Source organism: Phocoena sinus, chromosome 1 (assembly GCF_008692025.1).
Source record: "Phocoena sinus isolate mPhoSin1 chromosome 1, mPhoSin1.pri, whole genome shotgun sequence".
NCBI classification, from domain to species: Eukaryota; Metazoa; Chordata; class Mammalia; order Artiodactyla; family Phocoenidae; genus Phocoena; species Phocoena sinus.
Window position 1 is genome coordinate 145,670,748 of NC_045763.1, and position 26,088 is coordinate 145,696,835.

General features: G+C 51.1%; 2 protein-coding genes across 4 annotated transcripts in view; one reads left to right on the forward strand and one right to left on the reverse strand.

The window, feature by feature from the left end:
• Nucleotides 1-6,624: 6,624 nt before the first annotated feature.
• On the reverse strand, nt 6,625-17,552 carry NENF (neudesin neurotrophic factor). The gene is made up of 4 exons (XM_032611547.1): nt 17,140-17,552; nt 9,219-9,279; nt 8,140-8,243; nt 6,625-7,185 (listed from the first exon to the last, which is right to left on the reverse strand). The coding sequence occupies exons 1-4, from the start codon at nt 17,314-17,316 to the stop codon at nt 7,009-7,011; spliced, it is 519 nt and encodes a 172-aa protein (XP_032467438.1). The 5' UTR covers nt 17,317-17,552; the 3' UTR covers nt 6,625-7,008.
• A 5,155-nt stretch (nt 17,553-22,707) lies between these two features.
• PACC1 (proton activated chloride channel 1) overlaps nt 22,708-26,088 on the forward strand; it is a 44,967-nt gene continuing 41,586 nt past the window's right edge. The window contains exon 1 of one of the 3 annotated variants that reach the window (XM_032626751.1): nt 22,708-22,919. In XM_032626751.1, coding sequence (XP_032482642.1) covers nt 22,884-22,919 — 36 coding nt within the window. In that variant the 5' untranslated portion in view covers nt 22,708-22,883. The remainder of the gene's footprint in view (nt 22,920-26,088) is intronic. The other 2 variants (XM_032626758.1, XM_032626766.1) reach the window with 2 other exon arrangements.

The window sequence follows — 26,088 nt, forward strand, 5'->3', positions numbered from 1 at the left end:
CTCACGTGGCTTCACCCTTTGCCAGTGCTTTTTTATTTTATTTTATTTTATTTATTTATTTAAATATTTTTATTTGATATTTGGCTGCGTTGGGTTTTCCTTGTTGCACGCGGACTTTCTCTAGTTGCGGTTAGGGGGGCTACTCTTCGTTGTGGTGCGCAGGCTTCCCATTGCCGTGGCTTCTCTTTGTTGTGGAGCACGGGCTCTGGGCGCGTGGGCTTCAGTAGTTGTGGCACGCAGGCTCAGTTGTTGTGGCGCACGGGCTTAGTCGCTCCATGACATGTGGGATCTTCCTGGACCAGAGCTCGAACCCATGTCCCCTACGTTGGCAGGCGGATTCTTAACCACTGCTCCACCAGGAGAAGTCCCTACTGGTGCTTTTTTAGATCTCTTCCAGCACCCTCTGCAGCTCGTGCCTCTGACTCCCATACCCCATGGGCCTCTAGAACCTCAGCCTGCGGGAGCCCCAAGTCCCTCTAGTCATCCTGGAGGGGAGGCTGGGGTGGTGCTGAGAGCGGGGTCACTGCAGGGCCTGGGCTGAGCCGGGCGGAGGCTTGGCAAGAACAAGGCCGTGGGCCTGGCTGCAGGGTGGGCACTGAAGACCTGGGCAGAGACCCTGCGGGTGAGGCCTGGGACAAGCTCAGCACAATGGGCACCTGTAACATTAGGCCTCTGGCAGCAGGACCTGAGTCTCCAGCTGGCAGCCTCCGAAGTGAGGCACTGGGCAGGGCGGGGCAGCCAGTGGAGGACCCCAGTGACCCCACAGGGTGGGGACGGGCCAGGCAGCGCAGGGACTGACAGGGGTGGATAGTCTGGGCAGATGGGCAGCTCCTTTGGCCATTTTTTCCCTTTGGGCTTCAGAGCAGGTGGTCCCCAGAAAGCCCTGAGAGAAGAGGCAGCTCAGATGGGCCCTGCCCGGCCCAGACAGGACAGCAACAGTTGGGGCAGGGCTTCTTTCCTCCAGCCTGAAGGCTTCCCAGGACTGTCTGTGCTGGTTACCATCTACTGAGATGGTTGCCAGGGGAACCACTTACTATTTGTATATGTTCCCACATGACAAGGCTGTGCAAAGGCTCAGGCGTGTTTGGTCCAGGAGAGATCCCGGAAGCAGCGATGCCCCGTGGGCTCTGGAGACCTTGGCCGGAGGGCAGGAGCGGTCGTGAGGCCCCAGGATTCAGACCTACATCCCTGAGTGTAGGGTGAGGCGGGGCCAAGAAGAGGGTTGCCCTGGGTGTGGGAGCACCAATCCATTCACTCATTTATTCATTTCATCAAACACAGCAGGTGCTGGGCGGTGTGCTAGGTGGTGGAGAGAGCTGAGAACAGGGCAAGTGCCTCACAGGCTGGTGCAGAAATTAAAACACGATTGCCTCCACAGAAGTATGCTGGGTACCTTCTTGGCAGAGAGGGACCCAGGAAAACTTCCCTGATGAGGTGATATGTAGGCCACGATAAGATTTTGCAGGTGATGTGGGCAAGGGGTAAAAGCATTCCAGGCAGAGGGAACAGGATGGGAGAGGGGCCAGCGGAGATTGTGAGGGAGGCACCTCCTAGAACTGAAGTCACTTAACTTCTGGAGTGTGGGGTAGGGTGAAAGCTGGGCAGGGACCCAAACCATCAGGTACGGGCAGGGGTGGGCCAGGCTGCACCACAGTGGGTACCCCCAGGCACACCTGATCGTAGGCCTCTGGCAGCAGGACTGCAGTCCGGGCAATGCCCTGGGGGTAGAGGGGCCCGTTTCCCCATTGCCCTTGGGACTCTGGGAGAATTTCCAGGGCTTCTGGGAACCAGAGAGTCTGAGCTATTAGAGGTTTCATCAGGGCAGCTGGGTTACTGCTCATACTTCTGGGCTGAGCAGCTAGACGAGAGAGAGAGAGAGAGAGAGAGAGAGTGAGAGAGAGAGAGAGAACTGTAGCTGGTCACCCTGACTTCAACCCAGCCTTTTGCCAAGGCCCCAGACAAACAACTAAATGTTCTTCTCACCTGGGTCCGTGGACCCTGCTGGGAAGTCCAAGAAGCCACCAGTCCTTGAGGTGAGGGTGGAATGGAGTGCAAGGGGGCGGGAACAGGAGGTGACACTGCCCCGTATCAGGAGTCTGCTCTCACATACAATGCATACTGCATGTGTATTACATGTACATTACATACACAACCGAGCCTAATCCTAGCGCCAGCCTTGTGAAATGGGTATTTTGAACCTCCCCCCCCCCCTTTTAAAGGTTAGGAAACTGAGGGCTCAGAGAAGCTAAATAACTTCTCCAGGATCATACAGGTAGAAAGTCATGAAACCAGGATTCAAACCAGGTCCGTCTGATGCTAAACCCTGTCTCTCTCTATAAGACAAATGTGATTTACTGCTATGTGTCAGGCACTGAGCTAAGTACTGCACACCAAAAGACGAGATAGCATCTCTTCTCTGAGAATCTAATGAGATCATGTGGGAGGAATGACCGCAGATCGTGTTTTCCCAGAATGGTCCATTGCCCCTTGACTCTGGGCGGAACTCCGTGGCTGCCTTGGCGAGTAGAAGTGATGCTGCCTGGTGCCGAGGCCGGGTCATAAAAGGAGGCACAGCCCGGACCTCTCGCTGTGAGAAGTGACACGTGGAGAGAGCTGGAGCTCGGGCTGGCAGCCAGAGTCACCATGGGACCTGTGGGTCCCACTGCTCCCTCTCAGAGCTCCTGACACACACAGTCTCTGAGCACGAAGAATAGCCGTTTCACGCCACTAGATTCTGGGGGTGATTTGTAGCCGTGGTCACTGGAACAAGAGCTTTGTGAACCGTAAAGTGCTATACAAGTGTCAGATGTTATTAGTAAAACTGAGTTTGGCATAAGGGGATTGTGTTAGTGTCTTAGGAAAGTAAACTTTGTCTTGATCAGAGTTCTCCCCCAAAGCAGAGACTGAGCAGGGGATCACATTTTGGAAGTGAGCCATGGGATTGGCCAGTTCAAGGGTGTGTATGGAGCTGATTCCTGCTGTGCCCAGCTGGGGCTCAGCATCTCCTGGGACCCCTGTAGAATGGGCGTCAGGGTGTGGGACTGGTGTACTGGTTCCAGCCCTGTTGGTGGAGGGTTGGTCCGGGGGATTAAGGCCTTGCACTTGCCATTGGGAATGCCTCAGAATGGCTCAGAGCAGCTCGCATGGCAGAGGAGTCGAGGGAAGAGAGCTGAGTCTGTCACTGAGGGATGACACCACACGTGCTGGGCTGACCGTGAAATGGAGCATAAAAAATGAGTGACACATCGTGGTATCAAGGCAATGATTACATCTGATGTCCCGGACGGAGGCCTGCAGGGCCATCCTCTGCCTGGATAATTTCCCCACCGGTCGTGGGGCAGCCTGCCCGGCCTGCCTCTCCAGAGAAGCCCGGGCACCTCCAGGCCTGCTTGAGCAAGGCCTTCGTGGCTTGGAAGCCTCCAGGAGCTGACGGAGCCCCAGCAGGCCATGCTTGTTGGAGTCTGGGGCTTTGAGAAGCGGCCTTTTGAAGGAAGCCAGTGTAGAGGGTAAGGCTGCTTTATTCAGACCCTTAGTTTTTCTCCTGGAAGCTAAGGCGGTGGTGAGCAGACCCCCTTGGAGCAGATGCCTGAAGGTCATGAGGTGTCTGAGTCTGGAGGGCATCCGTCCAGACTGGGACCCGGGCAGGATGCCCTCTGCACGACCGTGTCTCTAGGAGCTGGCTTGCTGGTCAGGTCCCTCTGCCTGCTCTCCTGTTGACCAGTCAGCTCCATCGCTCTCCCCTCTGGGATGCTCAGTACTTAGTGGTGTGATCTTCCAAATGGAAAACGAGGCTCCCTGTTCCAGGCCTTGTCTCCTGCCTTTAAACCTTTAAGCCTCTTCATCCCTGTTATGGGCAGGGAGCCGGCTCTGTTCCACCTGTCGGGGAGGCCTGGGCAGCTGCCCGCCAGGAGCACAGAGAGGGAGGGGTGAGTACCCTGGCTGTGGGAAACACGAGGCAGGAGGAGCTGGCTGTGCAGCGCCTTCCGGGAGACGGTGGAGGAGATGCACCTTGTGAGAGGAACTTCGATTTGGGGAAGGACTTAATGAATTACACCAATATCAATAACACTCCAATGTTCTGGGCACCTACCTTAGGCCAGAAATTGAGTGTCCCTTCTGAGAGGTTGAACTTGAACTGTGTGGTTTAAGACCCAGCCCACAGGGCTTCCCTGGTGGCACAGTGTTTGAGAGTCCGCCTGCCGAAGCAGGGGACACGGGTTCGTGTCCCCGTCCGGGAAGATCCCACATGCTGCGGAGCGGCTGGGCCCGTGAGCCATGGCTGCTGAGCCTGCGCGTCCGGAGCCTGTGCTCCGCAACGGGAGAGGCCACAACAGTGAGAGGCCTGAGTACCGCAGAAAAAAAAAAAAAAAAAAAAGAACCCAGCCCCCGTCCACTCTCCCATCGCCTTCCCCTCACCTTTGCTTCTCCTGCGTAAAGGTCACAGCTCCTTTCTTCCTTCTTCCTTCCAAAGTGGTGCGTGACCTCCCCACTATGCCTGGGGTCCCCCGCTGGGAGGAGGCCTTGCCGCAGCAGCTGGTGCAGCTCTGTCCCTCAGGTCTGCTGAAGGGTTTCCTGGGATGCAGGACTTTCAGTGTAAAACCCAGCAAGTCGGGAAAGGTTGGCCACCCTAGGTGAGTCTGTGCTTTCGTGTTTGGGGGAGACAATCTCATCAATAGGCAATTACAGCAAAGCGGGTGAGTGCTAAGCTATAGGGGACCTCAGAGGAAGCCTTCCTGGCAGAGGTGCATCCAAGCTGAGTCTTGCAAGGATATAAACCTTTAAACCAAAGAAGACATGACAAACAAATGTGGGAGAAGGGGTAAATGGGGCAGCAGGCTTTGGGCTCCAGGGATCTCTGTGTTTTTCCTTAGGTCCATAGACCACAATGATGCAAATCCCCCCACCAGCCTGCATCCCCCTCCCCTGAGCTGTACCTACCCTGAGTGGAGCCTGTTGGGGGTGCCCAGATTTGTGTGTGCTCTGTCCTGGCAAACGCTGACTTGGAATCTCCAAATGAGAGACATTCTTATTCAGAGAAGACCCTTGCTGGGGTGTAGAAGGCGGTCTTTGAAGTGCAGGGCAGGGAACTGGGCAGAATTGACCCAGGAGTAGGGGTCCTAAGACCCTGAGGGAAAGATGTGCGGTGATGGGGGCAAGGGGAGGAGAGGGGAGCGGGGGAAACAGTGGTCCTGGAAAGTTCCCAGGGTCCTGAGTTTGGAGACCTTGCCCACCTTGCAGAGACGGGGCTCCAAGGAATGGAATCCTAGCCCATCCGTTGCTTGGTGATGTGGGAAGTGGGTGGTACATAAGTAAAAGTCATCTCTTGGGGGTTCCCAAGGACTTATAACCATTTGTATTCATTCATACATCATCTGTTTGGGGGCAAAATGTCCCAGTACAGACTACCTTGGCCACATGAACAACTTCCTGAATTCTAGGCCAAAGAGTCCTTCTGATAAATTCTAGACCCATTCCTCTTGGATGGCCAGCAAGCTCCCTGCTTCTGGAGTGGGACCCAGGAGTTCACCATTAGTCTGGACACACCAAAGAGTAAAGCAAAGGTCAAACGTGGTCCTCCAAAAGGATCTGGATGAGTCCTCCCTGCGGTGACTGGTAAGGCGTAAGTGGTGTTTCTCAAAGTACATCTGGGCCCAAGTGTATCACAATCTCCTGGGGAGCTCATTACAAATGCAGTTCCCAGGCCATGTTCTAGAAATACTAAATCATAAGCCCTAGGGGTAGGACATAGGAATCAGCATTTTGAACAGTCACCCTAGGAAATTCTTCTGCTTAAAATTCTTCTATGTAAAAGGTCTCTCTTGGGGGTAGTTGCTGTTTGTTTAAATAACAGACAAAGTTATATGTCAAATTTATCTCTACCGTAAAATTTCCAGGATTTCTCAACCTTGGCACAATTGACATTTTGGACCAGGTAATTCTCTGCCATGGGGACTGTCCTGCTCATTGCAGGATGTTTAACAACATCCCCGGGGGACTTTCCCTGGTGGTCCAGTGGCTAAGACTCCATGCTCCCAATGCAGGAGGCCCGGGTTTCGATGCTGGTTGGGGAACTAGATCCCACATGCCGCAACTAAAAGAAAGATCCTGCATGCCACAGCTAAGATCTGGTGCAGCCAAAATAAATAAATATATTTTTTAAAAGTCTTTAAAATAAAACAAAAACAACATCACCGGACACTAGATACCAGTAGCATCCTACAGTTTTAACCACCAAAATTTTAAAAATAATAGCTCCAGACATTGCCAAATGTCTGTTAGAGGGAAGAATCCTACCCTCAAAAGGGATTTCCTTATGAAATCTGACCTGAGTCCAGCGTGTTGCATGTGCTTCACCATCTTGGAATGACCTCCAGGGCAGGCTTCGCCCATACCGGACCCCGGCCCTCCTCACCACCTTCCAGCTGCAGAAGGGGCTGAAGCCAGTTCACACCATCACTCTCCTGGTCATGGTGTAACGCCAGGCCCTTTCATAGCTTTCTTCCCCATTCTCCACCCCTCCACCTAATGCACCCCACTTCTGCCGCATCTCCTGGATGCTGGAGACAGAAAGCAGGCCAGCAGAGACATGGGGTGCTGGTGAGGCTCCAAGGAGAGGGCACGTGTGGAAGAATTCTCCTTTTGTGAAAATAGGAAGTTTATTTTGGCGCTTATTCTGAAGTACACATGGTCATGGTAGAAAACCTGGCAAGTACAGAGCAATATAAAGAAGCAGTAAAGGTCACTCGTAATTCCTCTGTCCCCATAGCCCACGTTGACACCTAGGAGGTGTCCCCCCTCAGCGACTATTACCTCCCTGGCTGGTGTGCGGGCAGGATACCTAGGTGGGTAGAACAGTGGACCAAGGGCAATAAAGGGCATTCAGTGTTCCAGGTTAAACATCTGCTTTATTCAGATCTGGTGACCAGAGGCCCCAGCAGCCTGTTTTGCGGGAGAGTTTGCATCTGAGTGCCTCCCTGCCTCACCCTCCCAGGAACGGTCTCCTGCAGATCAGAACTCGTCCTTTATGTCGAAATGGGGCTGGTCTTCAGGCTTGAAGTCCAGGTTGGGGCTGCCGTCCTCGTTGAGGATTCTTCGGGCTGTGTAGCCAACGATGGGATATTTGGCTTTGTACACTTTGGTGAAGACATCATCCAGGGATTCCAGTTCCTCGGATGTGAGGCCCGTCTTGGGGAGAAAAGCCCAAGAAATACAGGGGTAGGAATGAGTGACTCGTGCCTGCCACCGGCTTCTCGCCAGCCCCTACCCCGACTTTACTCGCCCCACGCCCCCTAATGCGAGGGAAAAAGTGTTTCAGAAAACAAATCGTGGACAATTTTTTCGAGACAGCCCTGTGTGTGCGTGTGTGTTGCAGAGGTTATGTGTGGGGGGTGCAATGGCTGCACCGTGTTTGTGGTCTGACTGATGTAGGAATTAGACTCCAGAGAACCCCCAGCCCGGTTGGCGTCGGGGGGCGCTCTGCGGTCTGCAACCACCTCCTCCTGCGTGATTAATCCCCCTGCCCTCTACACTCCTCCCCTTACAGATTTACACATCCTTCCCCCTCTCTGTAGTTTCTTGATTTGTTTCTGTAACGTTGCAGCTTAAAAGTGTGACTCACCTGAGCACAATGGGGGGGGTGAACGCCAGCCTTTCTGTTGGGATTACTTAGACCCCGAAATGGTTTTTGTTAATGCTATTTTCTCCTTCACAGAAATATAAGCACGGCGGAGACTCTGCTCTCCCACCCTGTTCCTCCCCTGAGCTACTGGTAGTGGCCTGGAAAGCGGGTCTCAGAGACTAACAGCAAAGCTATCACAGGCTGGGGGGTGGCAGGTGCAGACTGTCAGGGGGCTGGGGCAGCCAGGGCAGGCTGGAGCCAAACTCTGAAGATCAACTGAGTTTGATCTCAAGTTCACAAGAGTTCACACTTGACTCTGTAGGCAGTGGGGAGCCCCGGAAGGTTTTGAGCAGGAGGGGCACAGGCAGATATCTACTTTAAGAAAACAACTGGCTACCTCTGGAACAGTAAACAGACTAGTTAGGAAGCTTTGCTACTGCCCAGAGGTGGGGCGTGGGGAAGAAAAAAGGCCATGGCCAAGGAGGTGGGACACTGTGACAGAGGCTTATTATCTGGCTCACAGTGTCATGGGTGAGGTCTGCAGGATCCAGGGACATCTTGGCCACCCCTCTGGTGGAGTCCTTCCCGGTCAAGGCGTTGTAGGGGGCTCCTCGTCCGTAAAACTCTGTAGTGGGGAGGAAGGAAGAAGATGTGAGCGCATGTGCACAGAGCAGCCAGGAGCCTGTACACGGCACGGGGCGGGGCTTCTGAGACCCCACCCCACCCCACCCAATCCTGCAAAGGCTCGGCTGAGGAGAGGGACATCAGTGAGGATGGGAAACCAATAAGCCGCCCCCAGCCTTCCCACTGGATTCCGCTAATTCAGAATATGGAATAAGTCACACATGCTGGGCTGAGAGGTGATTTTTTCTTTTTAAATACAGAATGAAAATAATCCCTTAAAAATATTTAAAATGTAAACAAGAGGGACTTCCTACTGGTGGTGCAGGAGGTAAGACTCCACGCTCCCAATGCAGGGGGCCCAGGTTCCATCCCTGGTCAGGGAACTAGATCCCACATGCATGCTGCAACTAAGAGTTCACATGTCGCAGGCGAGCCACAACTAAGGAGCCCGCCTGCCGCAACGAAGACCCAGTGCAACCAAATAAATAAATAAATATTTTTTAAAAATGTAAACAAGAAAAGTGTTCTGTCTTCCTAAATGTTCATGGAAGCCAAGTCTACTTCCATACATCTTTTGTTTGATATCAAATAAACAACGAACCATTACAAGACTACTTCCACGATATCAGTTGTAGTTTCCATTACGGAAAACATGAGACGGCACTAAAACGTTCTGTAATGTTCTATGATCACGACTCTTTGCTAAGTAATACTTTTCCTCTCACTGCTTTATCTAGGGTAAATCATCCAGTTTGACTTTGATTCAATAGGCAACAGGCAGCCATGGAAGGCTTTTGAGCAAAGCATGACATCATTAGAAAAATACTGTTGAAGTACCTCACTGACAAAGATTGTGAACTCCTTCTGGCGGGGGGAAGGACCTGCCCAGCATTCCCTCCCTTCCCTCACACCTCCAGCACCCACTCAGGCTGCCACACTCCCCAGAGGTAAGGATTCATAAAGCCAAGCCACTTACCCTTTCCAGAAGTGACATCGAACACCACCCCTTTGACTGCCATGTAGATGGGCTGATCTTCCTAGGAAGCAGGAGAGAAGCTGTGAGGAGACAAAGAGCCCAGCTCCGCCAGTTCAAGTGAGTAAAATCTCTTCCCATCACAGCCGGTGCAGAGGGTGGCGGGTGAAGTTACAAGCCGGTCCTCAGGCAGCTCGCCCCACCTGCGTAATGTCATGCCCACTCACAAAAACCTGGAAAAGTCACGAAGCATCAAGACAAGCCTATGGCAATACCTTTCCCAGGAACTGAAGCAGCTCCGTACAGATAAAAACTCAAAAGAGTATTAAATGAATTACTTAAATCAGTCCATGGGACTTCCCCGGCGGTCCAGTGATTAAGACTCCACGCTCCCAATGCAGGGGGCATGGGTTCGATCCCTGTCTGGGGAACTAAGATCCCGCATGCCACATGACATGGCCAGGAAGAAAAAAAAATTAAATCAATCCAAATTTCATCTTCATCAATGTACATACATGGAGGTAATCAGTGTAAATGATTTATTTTATATCACTATATTGCTTCCTACAGGTAATATTAGCTCATACAAACATTTTCATGTATTGAAATAACCCAAACAGCTGTCACTTAAACAGTTCTATTTTATTTTAGTGGTACTGTGTACCTGTTCGTGTAGCTATTCTATTTTGGATCATTTCCAATTCCTGAGAACTATAAATGGCTGCATTATGAATATCTTTCTACAAGGTACTTTCTAATTTGTTGAGTTATCTCCTTGAGGCCTATTTCAATGTATTGCATATAAGTAGATGAACAACAAAGTCACTTTTTATATTTTACCAGTTTGTCCTTCAAAAAGCCATTTAGGGTGCTAGAAATATACAAGCAATACTGTTTCCTTGCAGTTCCTTGGCTTTTATACTTTATTTTTTGCTATATCCCTGGGTATACAAAAGGAAAGTAATTCCCAAGCGACAGATAAGGACTCTGGAGGAATTTTAAGTTAAAATCAGAAGGGGCCTTGAAGATAATCTATCTAACACCTTCGTTTTACAAATGCACCTTCATCATCCAGGCCTACCCAGAGTCACAGAGCAAATCAGAGGGAAAGCAGTTTCTGGAATCTGGAGCCCAGGAATCCAAGGCTCAGTCCCCTCTCTGGCCTGCCCTACCAGGGGGCACACAGCACAAGGACAGTGCACTTGCCTGGGACCAGGAGAGGGTGGGTGTCCTGGGAAATTCATTCAAAAGACCCAGGGCCACGAAGAAAGACAGGGAGTGAGTGGGTCGGAGGTACCCAAATGTTAGGGAACCAGGGGAGTCACCCGCATCAGTGAGGCAGGGCCTTTATCTTTCCTCTGGGTTTTGGGGTTGCTTGGCCATCTGGCCTTCCTCCCTACCTGTGGCCAAGCAGGGCCAGGAGAGAGTGCCACGTGAGCTACCGTGACAAAGGGATACCAGAGCAGTGCGGCAGAGGAAGGAGGGCCTCTTCCACACCTGGAAGAGCGCTGGAGCCTGGGTGCAGGCAGGAAGGCGGGAACTCCTGGGCCTCCAGCACCCTCAGACCCTGCAACAGAAGCTGGGGACAGAGCAGAAGTTCCTCACCGGTGACTCTTCTTAAAAAAGAGAGAAACTACTACAGACGTTTTCTTCTGCAGAAATACCTGGGCCCTCCAGTGGTCTAAGGCCATGTTTTTCTAACCGCAATCGGCATTGGTAATATTAGTGGGTCATGCAATCAATTTAGTGATTTATCAACAGGCTTAAAAAAAAAATGAAATAGGAAAAACAAAGTTCAAAATAGAGCAGAAACTAGAAAACATCAGAGTGCTTCACACATAGTAAGAATGAGCATAGTTTCACGGCACTTTTGTTTCAGTTGTGTGTGTGCGTACACCAGGGTAGGATGCAACATACATTTCTTAACACAGCCAAAACGTCTGCAAGCCGTCATTTTATTGTATAATTAGAGAGGGTGGTTTCACCTCTTTACTCACCTGCCTCTATCCAACAGCCTTCACTGTCTGTATATTCTTTATTGTCTGTCCAGAATGATTCTTTCAGAAGAAGTACAAGTTCTACTCTTCACTATTTTTTTTTTTTTTTGCCGTACGCGGGCCTCTCACTGTAGTGGCCTCTCCCGTTGCAGAGCACAGGCTCCGGACGCATAGGCTCAGCGGCCAGGGCTCACGGGCCTAGCCGCTCCACGGCATGTGGGATCTTCCCGGACCGGGGCACGAACCCGTGTCCCCTGCATCGGCAGGCGGACTCTCAACCACTGCGCCACCAGGGAAGCCCTACTCTTCACTATTAAGTTTTAGAAAAGCAGAAAACAAATGTCACCCCATCCCCGCTTAGTACAGATTCCAGGGAGAGCTGGTGAGTGAGTACAGACAAATTCCATTTACAAAGAATAACCCTAAAGCCCAGAGGGGCCTTGGGTAAGCTCAGGGTCCAGGGTTGCCCTAAATAAACTCAGAAGGTAAACAACATTTCTGGTCATGCTTGCCCTCTGATACCTTCTTCTTAGCTGAACCAATATACCCCCGAAAAGGTCACTGCCTGGAGTGATGGAAAGGGAGGCTCTTGGTGGTTCATTTCGTTTGTACAAACTGGAGAAAGCACAGCCTGGTCCACCTCTTTTACTCACTAGCTGTGTAACCTTGGGCAAGTTACTCAACCGCCCTATGGCTCCTTCCTCACCTGAAAAATGAGATGATGATAATAGCTCCTTCCTCACGGGTCATCATTAAATGATTTAATGCTTTAAAGTGGTTAGGACGGTGCTTGGCAGAGTTGGCTCTACATTAAGTGTTTGTTAAATACAGACATCTGGTCCCAGGCCCGGAAGTCATTCTGGGGGTATGGGGGCAGGCGGCCCTCCCCTCCCTGCATTTGGTATCCTACGGTGCAAGTAAGGCAGAAAACATTTTCTGAGGATAGCAAAAGTCAGTTTTGCCCTTGGAGGGTGGAGGATGACATTTGCTCGGGACCAAAGAGAACCCTCAAAGTCACCCCAGCCGCCCCGCCCCAAAGCTAACTGCTTCATGACATCTGCTTTCCTTAATAAACCAATCCTCCCCCGCCTTTTTCCTCCATCGCTAAGGCAGGGGAAAATAACATTCACGTGCCATTGACTCGTCTCCGTTGGGGAAAATTCTGCAGATTCCAGCGTCTGACATACAGGTTAGAATGCCAGCAGCAAAGAAGGGATATATACACCTCTCCCCGCCAGTCCTGCCACACATTTATTTCCCGAGGAAGAACGATGACCAAACTCATGAATGGCTTGTGATTTATGCTGTTTTTCTATTCTAAAAGCTCGATGTGAGGGTAAGTCATACAAGAATATTATTTTGATCATGTTGCCTGGGCTGGGCCCTCAGCCACTCATGCTGGTTACTAGAGGCTTATAATTCAGGACAATTAATATATTTCAGGTGTGATCAAAGGGAGGGCAGAGAAATTCATATTTACTGAGATTCTACTGTGTTAGGTTCTCTCCATATGTTATACATGTCTACTTATAATAACGTATGTCACTTAGGTCAATTTTTACAATGACCTTATGAAAAAGGTATTACTATACCTGTTTTGTAGATGGAGAAACTGAGGCTTAGAGTTTAAATAACTTGCCGACAGTTTCTCTGCTGGTAAATAAATAGCCAGAAGTCAGACTCACACCTGTTTGATTCTAAAGCCCTTCCCGCGACATTCATCCTTGTCGAAAACTTGAACGCCAATCTTTGACCTATATAATTTGTAAACAGTGAAGCCCTGCTAAAAGAACAGCTGATGTGACATGGCGAAAGCTGCCAATGAAAGCATGTGATCAATATCTCTAGTTATAAGGGCAGCTGAAGAAATCAGGGTCCACAGGAAGGCCCTCTGGACACATGTGACCTTTCTCCACCTACGTTCATTTTTGTTCAACATGCTTACTCTGTGATCTATGTGTTATCTACAGGAAAGGTCCCTAAAATGACTTCCTCTTTGCAAGCCTTACTAGGATTACTGGGAGAATGGGCTTTGAAGAGGCACCGGGGAGGCCGGATTTCAGCAGGTATTCCAAGAGGACTAATTCATGCCGGAAGCACACGTGTAGCTATCTTCACACTCCCACGTGGGAATGATTCAGGGAGCCACACTGTGGATCACTCTGACAACCTCAACTGCCCCAAAGGGATAAAGTAGCACAGGACCTCGTGCAGTAGATCCAGAACACCGTAGGTTCGGCGAAAGACACCAGCAGCCGGGACCCCTGTCTTTCGTGATTTCCAATCTGAAGCGTCCACTGAAGATACTAGGCAGCTTCCTGTCGGGGTGCGCGAGCTCTCACCACAAACCGGGGAGCAGAATGTGGAACAGGTGGGTCTGCCTTGGCTCTCGTCCAAAAGAATTATAACAGAAATGAGAATTCATAGCTAGTTGTTTCAGAACGACTTGTTATACAAGGTCCACAATCCCACAGCAGAAACCCTTGGGGGTCAGATGTGTTTTAGAATTCAGAGTTTGTCAGATTTTAGAAAGGTGTTATGGGGCACATGCCAGAACACCTACCGGGGTCTGAGGCAGCACCCCATCGTCATCTATATCAATATTTCCACAGTAAAGCATAAACATAGATATTCCCACTAAGTAGGATAAAAAGACTATAAATAGACTCATGTAGCTCCAACAAGGTTCCATCACCAAAGGAGTTCAGATCAGGCAGGGTTTTGCTGTCAAATGACGTAAAAAAGAAAAAACCTTCTGGGACTTCCCTGGCGGTTCAGTGATTAAGAATCTGCGCTCCCAATGCAGAGGGCACGGGTTCGATCCCTTGTTGGGGAACTAAGAACCGGCCTGATGCACAGCGACGGCCAAAAACAAAAAACCTTCTGCTTTTCAGAGCTTATCTGATTTCTGAATTGCATAAGAGGATTATGGGCCTGTTATAGTGCCTCTTGTTTGTATCTTTAATAATAAGCTAATAAAAATAATAACAGCTAAGATTGATTAAGGCTTACTATGCTAAGACTACACTAAGCCTACTACGCTATGCACTTTGCATATCGCCATCTCATTTAATCCTCGCAAAACCCCTATGCAGAGTAGGAACTCTTATCCTGTAGCCATTATCACAGTCAGTTTTATGTGTCAATTTGGATAGGCGACAGTATCCAGTTATTCAGCACTTATCTAGGTATTGCTGTGGAGGTATTTTGTGGATGCGATTAATATCTACAATCAGTTGACTTTGTGTAAAGGAGATTATCCTGGATAATCTAGGTGAGCCATCAGTTGAAAGGCCTTAAGAACAGAATTCAGGTTTCCCCGAGGAAGAAGAAACTCCACCTGTGGGCTGCAGCATTGCTCCTGCCAAGGGTTTCCGGCCTGCCCTTCCTGACAGCCTGCCCTATGCATTTCAGACTTACCTAGCCAGCCTGCATGATCACATGAACCAATTCTTGCAATTAAAAACATACCCATATATATATATTTTTCACTGGTTCTGTTTCTGGTGGAACCCTGACTGATAACAAGTACCACAGATGAAAATAGAAAATTGAGACTCCAAGAGGTTTAGCTATTTGCCCAAAGGGACTCAAACCCAGATATGATTCAAAGGCATAACACTCTAACTATACTATTAGTATAATGTATTACACAAACGGTAACACTTCTGAGAGTGAAAGGTGGTGCTATTAATAATTATCCCAGGGCTTCCCTGGTGGCGCAGTGGTTGAGAGTCCGCCTGCCGATGCAGGGGACACAGGTTCGTGCCCCGGTCCGGGAAGATCCCACATGCCGCGGAGCAGCTGAGCCCGTGAGCCATGGCCGCTGAGCCTGCGCGTCCGGAGCCTGTGCTCCGCAACGGGAGAGGCCACAACAGTGAGAGGCCCGCGTACCGCAAAAAATAATAATAATGATAACTATCCCAGGACAATAGGCATAAACCAGAACCATCTAGGGCAAACCTCAGCACAGGGCAGCTCTAACCAGCTGCGCTCAACTGCCTCTCTCCTCTCTTACTCTCTCTGCCTGCAGACATCCTCTGGGCGCCACACCCCAAACAATTCTTTCCTTAACCCGCTTCCATCTCAAGCCTCCCTCTCTCCTTCTGGCAGTTGAGTATCAATCAATAATATCAGCACAAAAAAGCCAAGGGTCTTTTCTCAGCCCTCATCCTGAACCCTGGGCATGGTTGCTGCATGCAGTCTCCACTAGGAATTCTCTCTTCCCTTGGACTCTGTGCTGGGGGTCCCCAAGATTACCCCCCCATTTGGAGATTCACGAGGACTCATGGAACTTAGCATATAATTGTACTCAGAGCTATGTTTTATTACAGTGATGTAGTAAGGGTCATAGGGGAAAGGACACAGGTAGAGTCTAGAGGAATCTGTCTACCTGTGGACTTCCTTACACTGTCTGCCTCCCATGAGGGGCCACACAGAGCACATTCTTTCCCTGGCAACAAAATGCAGCAACACGTGTGCAATGTTTTTGCCCAGGGAAGCCCGTGAGAGACTCAGAGCCCAACGTTTTTACTGGGGACCGGCCATGCAGGCCCTCTCTGCCTAGCAGTGTTCAACATGAATGCACAGTTTCTACGAAGAGCCCAGACTGAGCCACCTTTATCTGTTAGGGAAATGCAGAACACCCTGGAAATCCAGACATCAGCCAAGGCCTTTCTAAGGACTGCGGGCCTGTTATGTTAACTCTTTTCTGCACAGGTTCCCTAACCCAGTACCATCTGGTTCCCCGCTGCTCCAAAAGATGGTGTCCCTTAACATCCAGTCACATACCTGTCTCCCTCCTTCTGTGTTCTCAATGACTCAGGCTTCTAACCAACCTCTCTTTACAGTGATGCCCAAACTAGCACCACTGCCTAAGGGCCAGGTTTCTAAATCCCCCTGGAGAAACTAGTCCAGCTAAGGCTACTTAACTTGGGGGTTAGGGAGCCCACACCAGAGTGTTTTAACAAGAGAATTATTAGGTTCCTTCCTTGTTCTACCACTAACTGGTGGCATGCCTCAGTTTCCTCACCTGTAAAAGCATGAAGTTGATTCCTATCAACTCTGAAATGCTGTAATTCCCTGATTTCCCCACCAAACTGTTCCTCCCACCTCCTGATCCAATATCAGCTCCACGGCCCTTCCCATGTGCAGCATCCTGTTCCCACCGTCCAGGGCCATCACACTGGGCCCCAACAACCCGAATGGTCAGATGGCTGTGAGGAATATCCTAGACACGTCCAGACTGCTGACCGATGTGGACTGAAGTGGATGCGTCTGGGGTTGGGGGTCGTCTTTGTCTCTAACCTCCGATCTCCCCCCCTGCCCTCTCCCCCAGCTCTGGCTCAGCCTCAAGAGCACAGCCATTAAGAGCCAGTGTGAGGAGTCAGCTGCAGAGGGGCACGGTAAATGAGGAAGGCAAAGTGCAGGGAAAGTTTGGATCAACCATGGACCTGCCCCCATTCCCGCCTAACCCGGGGAGCGGGCCTTGCTTCCCTCTCTCCCTCTCCCCCGACTCCCCCCAGGAGCAGGCAGAAGTGTGTGCCCGCAGCTGATGCTTACATTGAAAACAAAGAAGTTCTGAGGTTCGTGTACAGACCGCCAGCCAAAAGGCGTCTCTAGGAAACAGCTCTCGGGAAGAGAGGGCGAAGCGCGGGGTGGGGTGCTCTGGCTGGGGAAGGCGGAAGCAGGGATCCCCGAGTGCTGGGGACTCCCCCCTTGTCCCCAGGCAGCGATCCAGGCCTGGAGAGAGGAGCCCGGCAGGCTTCGCGCCCAGCTCGGAGCCGGGGCTCCGGGAGGGGGCGCCCGCCGAGGCCCGCGCCTTTCCCCGAGGCCTCCCCTCGGCGCCGCGGCTTCCTGGGATCCCCGCCTCCCTCTCCGCGAGGCCGGACTCGGCCCGGTCCCTGGGCCGGCGCTTCCCCGCTCACCTCCTCCCCTCCGTAGCGGGCCAGCTCCTCCTCCGTGAAGAGCCGCACCGGAGGACCCCGCTCGGCAGGGCGCGGCGCCTGCCCGGCCCCGGCTGCGAGGAGCCCCGCGGCCAGGGCCAGGACCAGGGCCAGCGCGGCCAGCCACCGCAGCCGCCGCCCGGGCGCGGGGCCTGTCATGGTGAGCCCACCGAATCGGGCCTGGGGCGGCCTGGGCGGCGGGGCCCGCGCGCGCGCGCGCCCCGCGGCCCTGGAACCCCACCCCGCGCGCGCCCGCCCGGCGCCCGGAGGCCCCGGAGCCGGGAGCCAGGAGCCGGACTCCGCGCCTTCCACGCGCTGCGGGGCGTGCTCGGCCGCTGGGACGCCGAAGCCGAAAACTTGGAGCTAGGATTCTGGGGGCTCCCGACTCCAGACTGCGCACTGAAAGTTGCGCCAAACAGTGGCGTCTGTTACAGCAGTTCCTTGATTAGGTACAGAGTTGACACAGCCAACATTCCAGCACCTAGGAAGAGAGATTTACAACCTAGGGCCCCAACTTTATTAATTCACTTTTACTTTGGGCTGATTTTTTTTTCTTCCCAGTTGTGTTTAAATTTCGAGTCCCCAAAGGACTTTTGCAGAGGGTAGGGCACAAGACATGCACTGAAATAATTATAGCTAACATTTGTGCAAGGATTTCTTCACTGATTTATTCAGCAAATACTTTTTGAGGGCCTCCGTGTACCAGGTCACTGGAGGCACATCGCTGAACAAGACAGATCCACGCCCCATGGAGCTTACATTCTATGGGTGAAATAGACAAACACGATACATAAGTAGTATGTTAGATGGTGATGAATGCTAGGGAGAAAAATAAAGTGGGCAAAGGGATAGGGAGCATTGGGAGTTGCAATCTTAAATAGGCTGACCAGGGAAGGCCCCAATGAGAAGGCAATATTTGTATGAACATCTACAGGAGGTACGGGAGGTAACCTGGGGGAGGACAATCCCTGCAAAGGGAAAACTGCTTAAATGCTGAGGAAGGATAGTGCCCGGCTTGTTGGAGGAACAGCGAGGAGGGAAGAGGGGTAGGAGGGGAGGTCAAGGACTGAAGCAGGGAGCTACTGTAATAATCCAGGTGAGAGATGATGATGGTTTGGCCCCAGGTGGTAGCAAGGGACGTGGTGAGAAGTGGGTGGATCACGGATTTGTTCTGAAGGTGTAGCTGGCAGGATTTGCTGACAGACAAGACATGGGGTCTGAGAGACAGAGAGGAACCAAGGATGACCCAGAGGGTTTTGGCCTGGGCAGCTGGAAGGATGGGGTTGCCACTTACTGAGATAAGGAGAGACGGTAGGAGCAGGTCTTGGGGAAGATCAAGATCAGGCTTGTTCAGTTTGAGAACACCTAGATAGCCAAGTGGAAGGATCAGGTAGACAGTTGGCTATATGAGTCTGGAATTGGATGAAGAGTTCCAGGCTAGAGATATAAATTTTGGAATCCTTGGCATATAGGTTTCATTTAAAGCCACAGAATGGATGAGATTGTCAAGGAGCGGCACATGGATCGGAAGGAGGGAGGACCAAGGACTGCGTTCTTGGGGTTTGCCAAGATTTTGTGGTTGGGAGAACTGGCCACCAAAGATAGGCTTGCTGTGTGCCAAGCACTTTTACGTGTATTATCTCATTTAATCCTCACTGTAGCTCTAGGAAGTAAGAAATATTATCACCCATTTTACAGATGATGAAGCTCAAGTACACAGACCTTAAGTGCCTTGCTCAAGGTCACACAGTAGGTGGCAGAGCCAAGACTCGAGCACAGGCCCTGTGTCCCAGAGCCCCTGACCGCCAGGCTACACCTCCTCTCAGTGACTGCACCTTCTCATCCATGTACTTCTTCAACCGAATGGGCTTCTAGTGCAGAGCAGCCTAAACAGGGTCTGTCCACAAATCGTCTGAATCTTAATTTCCACATCAGTAACGTACCAGCCTGCCTCCTGGATAGGGCTGTGTCAAAAGTAAAAATGGTATGGATGTGAAAAGCTGTGTAAGCTGTGCAGTATCCACATTACACCACGTCACAGGGTCTCCAGATTAGAAGAGGCTCTTCTAAACCCTTAGAATATCACCCTCTTCCTGAGGCATCCTGTTCCTTGGCATACAGGGTGCTGCTTCTCTGCTTGAGCCCTTTCTCTCCCTGCAGCTGGATTTGTTAGGAACTGCTCTGAGTCAAAAGAAACTCCCTATAATTTCTACTGATCAGATCTAGCTTCCTCGTCCCTGAGACACTGAGTGTGAGTCTATAATTTAATAGCGTGCTCATATGCCCTTGGATTTCTCCAGGCATCCCCCTGATTGCCCTTCCCTACTTGAACCCAGCTTCATTTTTCCAAATGAATCAGTAAGTTACCTGCAAGGAAAACAGAAACTAATCTAAGTAAAACAGAATGGCTGTAATGCAGGGAGTTGGTTACATAGGTGATGCAAGAGGCTGAGAAGCAACCCCGAGGGAGCCCAGAGATTAGCAAAGCAGGAAGATTGGCAACACCCTGGTGTTTTTAGAGTTTAGGAGCCTGGGTCACCTAACCGAAGCTACAACCACCAAAAAACCTTTGCATCAGGGGCTAGAGCTATGGAAGGGAAGCTGCCAGCGGCAGAGCAAGGGAAGGAAAAACCCTGGCTTCCCCCTTGCCCAGATCCCCTCCAGTCTCCGAGCACTGCTTCGACTGAACCCAGTGGAAACCCAGCCTTCAGGGCCAGTCCCGGGAACCGAGAGCTGAGCAGGAGAGGCGAGAATGGGACCTGAGAGCAAACAAGCCCAGGATCAGCACAACCCAGTCTCCAGGATCTGGCCTCTGCCTGCCCCTCTGACTCTGTCTCCTAAGTGCCCCTCCATCGGTCCCCTCCAGCCACATTGCCTTCTGCTTGGGTCCCAGCCTGGGCCTCTGTACTGTACCGGTGCCCTCTTCCTGGGATGCAGGTCGTCATGACCCTCTTGTCACTCAGGTCTCAACTCACAAGTAACTACCATCTTGAGGTCTCTCTTGACTCCCCACGATCAGCACCTCCCTCCACAGCTGCCCTATCACGTGGTCTCTTTTCCTTTCTTTAGAGCTCTTGTCACCGTGTGAAATTATTTTGTTCGTTTATTTACTAAACTACTCGTTCAGTACCAGTAACTGCCAGGCGCTGTTGGAGGCACTGGGATATAGCAATGAACAAGACACATAAGCAGCCTGCCTTCACGGACCTTATATTCTAGTGCAGGGAAACTGAAAATGAAAGTCAGAAGGTGGTACACGCTAGGGAGAAATATAAAGTATAGGGGCACGAGCTAGCAATGGGGTTTGCAGTTTTAACAGGGTGCTTCAGAGGAGGCATTGCTGATAAGGTGATGTTGTGAGAAAGACCTGTAGATGGTGAGGAAGTGAGTGGCCTACAGCTGCATCACTGCAATCTCCGCTTCTGTCATCACAGGGCATCCACCCTGTGTGTCTACCTTCCTATCGTCTTCCATCTTCCTGTAAATTCACAGGTTATAACAGACGAAGGGACCACCTTGCTTAGTGTGACCTCAACTAATGACATCGGCCACAATTCTATTTCCAAGGAAGGTCACATTCTGAGGTACCAGGTGTTGGGACTTCAACATATCTTTTTGGGGAACGCAATTCAACCCATAACGGGAATCCTTAGGATATAGATGGTAATTCAAGCCATGAGACTAGAGGAGGCCACTTTATTAGTCCCTAGGGAGTGAGTAGAAAGATCAGAGACCTGGCTTGAGGAAGGCGACCCTGTAGAGGTCAGGGGATGAGGAGAAACCAGCAAAGGAGACTGGAGAAGGAGCAGCAAGTGACGTGGGAAGCAAAGTGGGACCATGTGGTGTCCTGAAGCCAGGGGAGGAAAGTGTACAAGGAAGAGGGAAGATGACCTGAGTCCAGTGGTGATAGAGCGAGAGGAGGATAGGGAAGTGGCCATCTGATTTGACAACGCAGAGGTCATTTGTAACCTTAATAAGCACCGTTTCAGTGGAGTGGAGAACATAAAAGCCTGATTGGTGTGTGCTCATGTGGAAATGGGAGGAGAGGACTTGGGGACAGCAAGTACAGAAAATTCTATTAACGTGTTCAAGGTCTGTTTCTCGACTCTAGCATGGAAGAGTCACAAGAGCAAGGACCTTGGAGCACCCTATTCATGTCTATATCCCAGTGCCTGGCACACTGTATTTGTTAAACCATGTCAGATATTGTATTTGTCAGTATCTCCTTCAAATGTGGGAGCCCATAATTTTCCAGTTTGCTCATACCAACAAAGAGTAGAGAGAAATGATAGGGCTGGACTAGATTTCTCTGGTTCCTTCTAGTTCTAAATTTCTATGATTGTGTGACTTGTTCTATCAACCTCCCTTGTAGTAAAGCAGTAAGTAATTCAATGAGTTGTTTGTTGTTGTTTATTTGTTTTGGTAAGCAACTGTTAACGGAAATGGATGCAATAAGTGTTCCATTCATAAATTTAACAAACATTTGCTGAATGCCTACAATGTGTTAGGTGCTATATATATTGTCCCATTTCATAGATGTGAGAGCAGAGGGTCTGGGCTGGGGTAGGGTGGTCAGAAGAGGTGGTGGAGGCCTCCCAGTACTAACACGCTGAAGGTCCAGGCTGCTCTGATGTGGTTGGTGCTACTATGGTTGCCACTGAGGAGGGAAGAGGCCCTGAGTGCAGGGGTTTGCAGAGTTGCAGCTGCCCGGAACACAGAGCAGCATTCACCAAGGCATAGGCAACCTCTATCTGCTTCACTACCAAGCGGCCCAGAGCAGCCACATAGAACAGCTGTTCAGGCAGCGGGAAGAGGGGATGATGTGGGTCCGCCCTGCCACAGGGCAAACACCCAATTTTCCACCACATTCAGGGCAGGAGGCTTTTGCTACTGTGAACAGCACCTTTGGGTTTTGCTGCAGGACCTGTTTTGGCTCAAATGAGGACCCGTGAAGCAGGGCAGGGTTTAGCAGTTGCATTCTAAGGTGAACAGAGGATGGCTCAGAGTATTACAAGACCTGTGGGAGAAGGGCAGAGCCGGGACAAGAATCTAGAGGTCCTGACTCCAAGTGTCTGCCCCAGGAATAATGGAAAGAACTTGGATTTTGTCATCTGTTCCTGGATTAAATAATCTTCACTTGTTTATGGCCTTCTCCCCATCCCTTCTGAAACAAGGTACCTCAGTTTCCTCACCTGTAAAACAGAGAGAAAAATGTACTCTTTACAGGGTTCCTCGCAGGATGAAAGGCATAATGGGCATGAACGTGCTTATAACTATGGTTATAACCTACAAGGCCAAGCTTCCTCTTTCAATTATAGATTAGGATCTCCTACCTGTCTGACTTGGCCCCCTTGTTCCACTCTCCACTCATTTTCTCCGTCCTTCCCCCTCCAATAAAGAGAGGAAGTAAGAGAAGAGGAAAGCACGTGCGTCTAACGTGCGGGTTAAGCCTGGCTCTTGGTAACTCAAAGGCTTCGCTACTCCGGGAATGCTGAGTGGGGACCTCAAGCCCAGAACTACATTTCCCAGCAACCCTTTCGCGGCTCCGGCGGCGGCGGGGGCGAGGCGCATGCGCCGAGTGCGCCCCGCCTTGTCTCGAAGCCGCTCCTGCGGACCGGTTTCGCCTCGGAGAGCCGGCAGGTCTCGGCGCTGCAGCCGCGGTGGTCGCCTAGCTGCTTCCCGGGGATCGCAGCGGGCTCAGGTTTGCCTTAGGTCCGGTCAGTGCCATGATCCGCCAGGAGCTCTCCACATCCTACCAAGAGGTACAAGGCAGGGGCGGGGGCGAAAGCAGATTTTCCTGTGAGGCAGAGCGGGTCCCGGGGGTCCGGGCGGCTGGGCTGTGTGGGGCGTTCGGGCGGGCAGAGCCCGCCTCCGAGTAGCGGTGAGTGCTTCGGCGGAGGGGTCCGCGCGTGCTGAGCTGCGGCGGAGCAGGAAGGAAGCGGGACGCCGAGCCTCCTCCGGATGCTGCCTTCGCTTGGCAGAAGGATGGAGCCGGGGCCCCGGAGTCTCGACCCTTAACCATCAGGTGAATGATTAAAGCCTCGTCCGACCCAGGCAGCAGCGCTGTCCGCCGGGCGGACTCCCCCCCGCCCCCCACGCCGAGGTTCTTTGCAACAAGTGGAAGCACCCGCGCCTTCCTCCCAGCTGGGCAGAGGCGCGGTGGGCATCAGCCCCCTCCACGCCTAAGGCCTCGTGGCCCCTGCAGCTGCTAACGATAGCGATAATTACAGCTCGTTTTGATGGCCAACCAACTTTGAAAATGTGCTCTCACCGACAGAGCTGCTTCTCGCCCCGTTCCGTTTCTCTCTCCGCTTTCACCTCCTCGCACGACTGTAACTCTAACTTTCCAGTTCTTTGTCTCATTCTTGTCTGTGCTGCGCTGCAGGCTGCGGTTCCAGCTCTTCCCTCAGACCAGCTCCTCCTGCTGACTCTTACTGACTCTAGTGAACTGCTCTCCTTCTCCTCCTCTAGGGTCCCAAACCTTGGTTATTTCTAGTTCTCTTCCCTCCCCTGTGTCCCTCACCGTGCTCCCCTCCCTTGGCAAGTTCAGGCAGTTCCATATCCTCAATCCTGAGGTTTGTGACCCCAAGTCTGCTCTAACCAACTCTCCCTTCGGTGTCTCCCATGCTGGGCCCTGCCTTGATCTCCGAGCATTCCTTTTTACATACACCTGATGCTGCTGTTGGTCTACCCAGAACAGTCCAAACTTACAAGCTTTCACAGCCCTGCAGCCGTGTCTTCTGTTACCTTCGTCATCTTCTCACCCACCTAGGTTCTGGCGGCACTGGAAAGTCACCGATTAAAAACGTGCTCCTGCTATGCCTATGCTCACACCATTTCTTCTTCTTTAACCCCTTCTCAAACTCCTTTGGTTAAAATTCCCCCCATTGTGCAAGGAGGGATCTCAAATCTCACATGCTCCATAGGGGTCTCACTTCCCAGACGAGTCTATCATCCTGCCAGTCCTTCTCATGTGAACTGCTGCTGTCTTGATCAATACTGATCAATATTGATGTATATTTCTCCCTTTGTAAATGATACTGTGTGGAGTATATAAAGCAGATGCCTTAGCCCTGTAGTAGAAGGGGAAGCCAAGTTAAAGACAGATGAGATTTGCCTGAGGCTTGCCATTTTGTAGTGTGGGATCTGGGCTAGAATCTGACTTTGGGACAAATTTCTGTATTTCTCCTACCATTTCCTTTGTCCAAAAGGAGCCTGATGGATTTTAACCAGTGCTGTGGATTCTGTGGCCCCTAGATTCTGTACCCGAGGCAGTGGGGGAATCCTGGGAAATGAGTTGTGTCTTTCCTCGACTCTGAAAGTTTTCAAGTTTGTAGGGAATAGAGCATAGTGGGTAGATACTAGGACTTTTAAGTCAAAAAGCCCGCATTCCTATCCTGCCTCGCCTCTTGCCATTTGTGTGACTTTTGTCAAGTTACTTAACTTCTCTGAGCCTCACGTTTCTTCGTCTGCAAAATGAAGGTAATGATAGTCCCTATCTCACAGGGCTCTGAGGATTAGATGAGTTGGTCTGTGAAAGTGCTCAGCTCAGTGCCTGGCAGTCGTGACCCCTCAGTGAATGCTAGTTCTTATTAGCAGGGTGTGGGCAGCTCCTGCTTCTGGGGAGCTTTGGGGTCCTGGTTTACAGGACCATGTCCCTCACCATTCACACGCAACCTGCATTATCTCCTTACCTAGCAGGGCTCCTAAAATGTTTATTAAAATATAGACAGTTATCCTGCTTGCAGGGGTAAGGCCAAGGGTGGATTCAGTTTCCGTTGGTGGGAGACACTGGAAGGACCCCTCCCCTTACTTTCGCTAGTGGCCCGTTCTGAAGTCCCTGTCTCTCACCTTCTTCAGAAGGAGGCCTCCTGAATCTTTCTTGTATGGGTCATTCTGAGAGTGGACCTAGCTCCAAGTTAGGTTTCTTTGCTGGGGGGAGATTTTGGTTTTGTAGGATGGGGCATTTGAGAATTTGGCCAGGGCCGGGCAAGGAGGTGGGTTTATTATGGCTGCAGGTAGTCAGCAGGGGAACTGGGTTAGGAGTGTGTTAGGGTTAGGCTGAACCTGTGTGAGGCTTGGATCAGAGAACGCTGGGCCTTCCCAGGACTAACATCCTCCTTGCCCTTTGGCCAGCAAAAGGGAAAGAGCCCTGGGGACCTCTTGATCTGTGTTTCTTCCCACTGTGGGCCTGTGTTTCATGGTGTCATCTTTCACGTGTTGGTTTTCTTTTCTTTTGGGCTTTAGGGCTTTAAACTAGAGGCTTTACCTGATTCTAAAGGGGAGGAGCAATAAAGACGCAGACGTAGAGAATGGATTTGAGGACACGGGGAGGGGGAAGGGTAAGTTGGGGTGAAGTGAGAGAGGGGCATGGACATATATACACTACCAAATGTAAAACAGATAGCTCGTGGGAAGCAGCCGCATAGCACAGGGAGATCAGCTCAGTGCTTTGTGACCACCTAGAGGGGTGGGATAGGGAGGGTGGGAGGGAGACGCAAGAGGGAGGAGATATGGGGATATATGTATACATATGGCTGATTCACTTTGTTATATAGCAGAAATTAACACAACGATGTAAAGCAATTATACGCCAATAAAGATGTTAAAAATAAATAAAGGGCAGGAGCAGAGGCATGGAGAAGGAGATGGAAGAATATTAGATACGTAAGAGCTTTGTTGTAACTCAAGTTTCTTAGAGGTGAATTTTTAATGATGTCCTGCGACCTTAAGTGTTGACCCTGTGAGCCTAAGAAAATACCTGGGAAGTCTATCCCCTCCCTCACCTCCCAATCCAGTGATAGGTCCTCCTCTAAACTCTGGTCTTGGTGTTTCTTGCTTTTCTCCTTAATGCTGTGGAACCTTGTTGGTTATCATTGTATCATCGTCGCCATCTGACAGGTGAGAACGCTGATGAAGTGAGGTGGAGGT